Genomic DNA, 7,533 nt, shown 5'->3' with positions numbered 1-7,533 from the left:
CACACAGAGGAGAGGAGAGGAGAGGAGAGGAGAGAGGGTGGCTGTGCGTCTCAGGGCACAGTCACACAGAACACAGAGGAGAGGAGAGAGGGTGGCTGTGCGTCTCAGGGCACAGTCACACAGAGGAGAGGAGAGGAGAGGAGAGGAGAGAGGGTGGCTGTGCGTCTCAGGGCACAGTCACACAGAACACAGAGGAGAGGAGAGAGGGTGGCTGTGCGTCTCAGGGTCACACAGAACACATATACCCCTGCATGGTACCAGGAAGCATTTTACACATAATACCCATTTGGCTTTCAGATAGGCCAGTAGTTTTCAACCCTTTTCATACCAAGGCCCATTATTTATTCAGCATTTGATCCGCCAAGGACCACCATTTGATGAGATTTAGCCTCTTAGACCCAAAACGTTGAATATTTTGTTTGCAAGATTGTGTCTACAATTACATGCCATACACATACAGTATTTTACGCTCTCAAGAGATAAAGATTTATAAGGGTCCATTTGGTTACTACTGGTTGAAAACCACAGAGATAGACAATTCACAAAATAATGCACCCCCAGCATGCCTATTCTGGAGGGAACTCTTGCCAAAAATAGCAGATATTTGGTATAGAGGGGAAAAAGTGCAGTTGTAACTCAGGCCCGTTTCAGAAAGATTCGTCTGAGGGTTTACTGTTAAAATAACAGTAGGTCCGGAATTGCATACAATTCCAAATGAAAGAACATGCTTGATTAAAAACAAGGGTTCTAATGTAAAATGTATAAGAGGTTTTCTTGGATGTATTTTGTAGGTCACTCTGGGTCTGGGAGATTTGTTTTGCCGAACTCCATTTAAATCTCTATACTAAATATATAATGAGCTGGAGGTAAATTCACTTCCTGGAACCAGGGATTGGGGACAGGGCCTCTCTGATTGATGGATGTCATTTAGCTTTGGTCACGCCCCCCTTTGGCATCGTCAATATAAAGACAAAGAAACCAGTATTATAAAGCTACACACTGACTGACTGTCAGCCCACATTTTTGGTTAGATTTTTGGTATTTCGTCGTCCAGGTTTCAAGAGTGAGTCTTCTTTGGAGGGAAAAGCCTGTGCTCTCCCGAAAATGTCACCAATAAATACCCCCCCAGCCCCCCCACTCCATCCCCCATCCCTCCCTCAAAGTCCTACCCCGTATCCCCGTTGCTGCCAGGAGTGCCAGAGAGAATCAATATCCCTTTAATGTCTTCACTTATTTTATTACTTGCTTTTGGATTTTCTGGGAGGTTGATTGAAGTGTGGAGAGGTGGGGGTGTTAGGCGGGCAGGAGGAGGAGGAGGGTGAGGAAATCTTTGGTTTTGCTTAAGTGTCTGTGACGTTTAATCATGATTTTCTCTTGCAGTTCTAATTCAGCCCCCCTCTCTCTCAACCATCAGTCAACAAGCCAGTTAGCCAGCCAGTTAGTAGGTCTGTCGGTCAGCTAGTCAGTCAGTCGGTCATTCAGAATGATGGTCAATCAGCCAGTCAGCAAGCTAGTTAACTCGTCAACCAATTGGTCAGGAAGTTCGTCACCCGGTTAGTCAAATAGCCTGCCAGTCAGTCAGTCAGTCAGTTAGTCAGTCAGTCAGTGAGCCGGTCAGTTAGTCAACCAGTCAGACAGTCAGTTTGGTGGTAAGCTAATCCACTTCGATAGACTCGCTGCTCTCACTGTTTGGTTTACACTCGTTGGGCATTCTCTGGTGTCGACTCAGCTGGGTGGCCTGGGTGAAGCTCCGGTCACAACGCTCACACCTGCGAGCACACACAAACACACACACGCACACACACACACGCACACGCACACACACGCCCATACAAAAGAAAGAAAAGAGAATCCTTAGATTGCAACATGGCCACGTGCACAGGTATGTACACAGAGGAACGATGAAACACTGCTTAGATGACACTGCTGAAGAGAATGTAAGTGACACTTGAACGCATGCGTGCACAAACACACACACACACACACACAATGTTCTCAGATCTCGCACAAACATGTGGACCTATAGCATAGTGCTAGCTCATCTGTGTAATACCCAGTGACAGAGTAAATAGTTCCCGCAACCTGGTGGGCCTGATGTGGGATCTAGATTTAATCACTCACTCACACACACACATGCACGCACGCACGCACGCACGCGCGCGCGCGCGCACACACACACACACACACACACACACACACACACACACACACACACACACACACACACACACACACACACACACACATTCAGGAGCAAACACGCATTAAACACAACTACTGTAGTGTGTCCTTAGATCTGTAATAAACACACACACTCCATCCATCAATACTTGCAAGGAGAGAGAATTCTCCTTTCTGATCCCCCCCAGCCCTTCATAGTGTGCACGCATGTCGCACGTGGCGCACATACACACACACAGAGCGATATAAGCGGACTTGATAAGGCAGGCGTCAGTGTCACTTCCAATAGCACAAGAGAACAGAGAGAGCTTTTAGTGTGAGGAGAGGGAGGGGGTCTTCAAAGACAGGCCTGTACTGAAGGATTGGAGCTAGCAGCCCAGAAACAAGTCTAACACACTGTTACATAGATAGATAGGCTAGGACATGGAGGGAGGGGTGGGGCTGGAAGGGGTAATTTACTTGGATAAGAGGGAAGGGAAGGGAGGTAGTGGTGTGTGTGTGTGTGTGTGTGTGTGTGTGTGTGTGTGTGTGTGTGTGTGTGTGTGTGTGTGTGTGTGTGTGTGTGTGTGTGTGTGTGTGTGTGTGTGTGTGCGTGCGTGCGTGCGTGCGTGCGTGCGTGCGTGCGTGCGTGCGTGCGTGCGTGCGTGCGTGCGTGCGCGCGTGCGTGCGTGTGTGTGTGTTGGTCAATTGTCACTTGTATTCACAATCTAAGCATTGCACTTTGCGTTTCATCTCTCCTACGTGTGTGTGTGTGTGTGTGTGTGTGTGTGTGTGTGTGTGTGTGTGTGTGTGTGTGTGTGTGTGTGTGTGTGTGTGTGTGTGTGTGTGTGTGTGTGTGAGCGTGACCAGACAGATCAGAACAGATCTTAAGATGAATCCATATGAGCCCTATATGTTTAATGTCTTAGCTCTATTTGACCGTAATATTATCACAGTACATCTATTGAACAAAAACATTTGCGCATTTTCACACTTTTATTACAGATTATAACAGTGGCAGGTTCAGACTAGAACAGAACAAAATGTAATAGAATACGAATACTGTAGGACAATGACACACAACAATACGAGACTAAACTAAACAGAACAGAGAGGACAGCCAAGAAGAGAATAGAACAGGACAGAATCCACAAACAAAACAAAAAAGCTGAGATGAGAAGCGCCACAGCTCAGTGACTATCGGCCTAAAAACCTGCCGACCACACACAATCCCTGCCCCCGTCTCCTTGGTGGGAAAATAAAGTTGAGCATTTTCCTCCTGACAAAGTGACAGTGGCAGCTTTAATCTATCTGCCGTATCGTCCAAACGGAGATAAGTCCCCGAGGCCATCGATCCGCTAAAGATTCCTGACGCCCGTCCATGATTGTCTTTGTGCCTCTCAACTCTCCGCCGAGACTCTGAAGTGCTGATGACACGTTTGGTTTCCCCTCGATCGCTTATTACAGAGCGCTGATTTGTTTTAGCGGATTTCTTGCGAGTGCTCGTAATTTAACTTTTTATGTGTTGATCCCTTTGTTCCTTTGCTCTCTTCCTCCCCGTGGTTCTCTTCGCTGGTCGCACCGTTGTAAGCTCCCCGCACTGATGACCCGCGGAACTTTCCTCGGATTGCTTATCATTTGGTATGCTGATTTCCCTCGACGTGTGTTGTGTATGTTTTCCATACGTACTTTGATCTCCCCCACCCCCACCCTTGATCTAACTCGCTTGCTCTATCAACCCTCCACCCACCCCACCCCTCCTTTGCCTTCTTGCCCTCTGCCAAGCCAGAGAGCTGTTGACCTCTCTCTTCCCGTGGGGAATCTTTATTGTGTGACATCTTGACAGGATGACAGGGTGACAACAGCCGTTACTATAAGTCCTAATTGCATCCTCTCTGTCTAATGACATCAGATTGATAGTGAGAGATCTTTAGTTGGGGCACAGAGGTGGTCATTACAAGGCCGATATTGCATGCTATGTACAGTGAGTGTAATGTAACAGCAGAATTAGATCAGAAACCTCGATTATAAGCATCAAAGTTACAACAATAATACACTTTAACTGTCCTGAATAGATTTCTCCCCATAATTTGCTTAAGACTGCAGACCACTAAAAGTCTGAAATCTTAACAGATGAGACACAAAGCGTGTCTTGTATTTCTAGCTGAGCTTAGATCCTGTTCTCATTGTTGCACTGAATGTGGTAACGGCATCAGAGTGTGACATGGTCTCACTGAATGTCGTAACGGCATCAGAGTGTGACATGGTCTTACTGAATGTGGTAACAGCATCAGAGTGTGACATGGTCTTACTGAATGTGGTAACAGCATCAGAGTGTGACATGGTCTCACTGAATGTGGTAACAGCATCAGAGTGTGACATGGTCTTACTGAATGTGGTAACGGCATCAGAGTGTGACATGGTCTCACTGAATGTGGTAACGACATCAGCATCAGAGTGTGACATGGTCTTACTGAATGTGGTAACGGCATCAGAGTGTGACATGGTCTTACTGAATGTGGTAACGGCATCAGAGTGTGACATGGTCTCACTGAATGTCGTAACGACATCAGAGTGTGACATGGTCTTACTGAATGTCGTAACGACATCAGAGTGTGACATGGTCTCACTGAATGTGGTAACGGCATCAGAGTGTGACATGGTCTTACTGAATGTCGTAACGGCATCAGAGTGTGACATGGTCTTACTGAATGTGGTGAAATGAAATGAAATGAAATGAAATGAAATGAAATGAAGTCTATATTTACCCAGGGTATCTGGGCTAAGCTCAAGAACTTGTTTCCAGCCAGGCCCTGCTCATAGAACACATTTCATCGTAGTGGTTCAATGCCTTGTTCAAGGGCACTTCAGCGGTGGTAATTTTAGCGTGTCGGACGGCTGATTCGAACTAGGAACCTTCCGGTATCAAGACCGCGCCGCTATCCGTTCGGCCACCGCTGCCACAATGGTAACGGCAATGGTAACGGCATCAGAGTGTGACATGGTCTTACTGAATGTGATAACGGCATCAGAGTGTGACATGGTCTTACTGAAAGCATAAGACTAAGGATCCCTGATCATCAGAGTGTGACGTGGTCTTACGGAATGTGGTAACGGCATCAGAGTGTGACATGGTCTCACTGAATGTGGTAACGGCATCAGAGTGTGACATGGTCTCACTGAATGTGGTAACTGCATCAGAGTGTGACATGGTCTTACTGAATGTGGTAACTGCATCAGAGTGTGACATGGTCTCACTGAATGTGGTAACTGCATCAGAGTGTGACATGGTCTCACTGAATGTGGTAACTGCATCAGAGTGTGACATGGTCTTACTGAATGTGGTAACTGCATCAGAGTGTGACATGGTCTCACTGAATGTGGTAACGACATCAGAGTGTGACATGGTCTTACTGAATGTGGTAACGGCATCAGAGTGTGACATGGTCTTACTGAATGTCGTAACGGCATCAGAGTGTGACATGGTCTTACTGAAAGCATAAGACTAAGGATCCCTGATCATCAGAGTGTGACATGGTCTTACTGAAAGCATCAGACTAAGGATCCCTGATCATTATTATTGAAAACGATTAGTACTTCTCAGCCCCTCGGTGCTTGTATGGGGTCACATCAGAGACAGCTAAAAGCGATCTATGATTAACTTGGCCCATAATGTTAATCACTGTATTACAGAGGTTTATATTGAGTGTGTCAGTTAATATGCCTGCCATGGGTATATGCTCTATTCTGAAGCTATACCGCCGTTGTATTACAGGAATGTCAGACAACCTACATAGAGAGACACAGTAAAACCTTGCTAATGTTACTCTGACAGTGTAAAAATGACAGAAGGTTAGATTAGTTGTACTGTATAATGTACGTGGACAGTGTTTAGAAGCACTCATCTGTGCGTGTGCGCAGGGGGAGGGGCTGATGTGGTGGTGTTGAACAATCTGGTTTAACAAAAGTAAAACCAGTGTACGTTAGATATGCTTATAGGCTACTGTAGTTGACGTTAGTTAACCAAAAATACGAGAGAATACACTGGTGCATTTTCTTTGGCGATATGGCGATATGTGTCGAATCAAAGCATGCGGTGTGATGTAGGGAGTTGGGCCTTACGTGTGTGTGTGTGTGTGTGTGTGTGTGTGTGTGTGTGTGTGTGTGTGTGTGTGTGTGTGTGTGTGTGTGTGTGTGTGTGTGCGTGTGCGTGTGCGTGTGCGTGTGCGTGTGCGTGTGTGTGGTGGGGTACTCACTGTTACTTACTTGAAAGGCTTCTCTCCGGTGTGCGTGCGGATGTGGTTGTTGAGTGTGGTGGCTCCGGCGAAGGCGCGGCCGCAGTAGCCACACTTGAAGGGTCGGTCGCTGGAGTGGGTCACCACGTGGTTCCTCAGCTCGGACGGCTGCGAGAACGACTGGGAGCAGTGGCCACACTGGTACGGCCTGAGAGAGAGAGACAGGAGGGCGGACAAGATAGACAGAGAGACCAGTGTAAAATGTGACGAAAACTAAATACTATAAGCTACGATGACTAAAACTAAGACTAAATATACTGACAATTTCAAATAAAAACTAGACTAAAATGTTAGGGGTGGGGGATTTGTGGAGAAGAGATCCAGTAGAACTAAAAGACGAAGTCATTCTATGCTTGGTTGCACTCTGAAAATAGCCGATCTACAAGCTCACAACACGTCGCCGCGCAAGAATAGAAGGAAATGGGGTGAGACAAGTGACCACATAGTAAGGTTTGTAGACACACACACACACACGCACACGCACACGCACACACGCATGTGCGCGAAGCAGAGGAAGTCGGACAGTGTGCTCTGGTAACCATGGCAGCATGACCCTCATCAACAATGTGGGCCCAGTTCATGACTTGGCCATCTATCACTGTGTGTGTGTGTGTGTGTGTGTGTGTGTGTGTGTGTGTGTGTGTGTGTGTGTGTGTGTGTGTGTGTGTGTGTGTGTGTGTGTGTGTGTGTGTGTGTGTGTGTGTGTGTGTGTGTGTGTGTGTGTGTGTTTATAGAATAGAGACAGATAGATAGATAGATAGATAGATAGATAGATAGATAGATAGATAGATAGTGCGTGCGTGCGTGCGTGCGTGCGTGCGTGCGTGCGTGCGTGCGTGCGTGCGTGCGTGCGTGCGTGCGTGCATGCGTGCGTGCGTGCGTGTGTGCGTGCGTGCGTGCGTGCGTGCGTGCGTGTTTATTGTTAGTGTGTTTCAGGCCAGATGGGAGGACCCACTGGGAGTGAGACAGACAAACGGCCCAACAATGTGTCTGGCTGCTAATAGAGAGAGTTGGTAGCAGGCTGTACCTCTGCACTATATCACTAGATCACAATGCATCACCTCTAACTGCAGCTAGC

The 7,533-nt window shown here is 47.1% G+C and overlaps 1 protein-coding gene across 1 annotated transcript in view; it reads right to left on the bottom strand.

Annotated features, from left to right (window-relative positions):
* Positions 1-1,654: 1,654 nt before the first annotated feature.
* prdm6 (PR domain containing 6) overlaps positions 1,655-7,533 on the bottom strand; it is a gene marked incomplete at its 3' end in the record, with an annotated part of 56,256 nt that continues 50,377 nt past the window's right edge. Inside the window, exons 8-9 of the mRNA XM_079516282.1 lie at positions 6,427-6,603; positions 1,655-1,769 (exon numbers count right to left, since the gene is read on the bottom strand). Coding sequence (XP_079372408.1) covers positions 1,655-1,769; positions 6,427-6,603 — 292 coding nt within the window. The remainder of the gene's footprint in view (positions 1,770-6,426; positions 6,604-7,533) is intronic.

This window comes from Electrona antarctica (assembly GCF_951216825.1).
Source record: "Electrona antarctica genome assembly, chromosome: 12".
Classification (NCBI taxonomy): Eukaryota; Metazoa; Chordata; class Actinopteri; order Myctophiformes; family Myctophidae; genus Electrona; species Electrona antarctica.
This window is presented reverse-complemented; position numbering and strand designations above follow the sequence as displayed.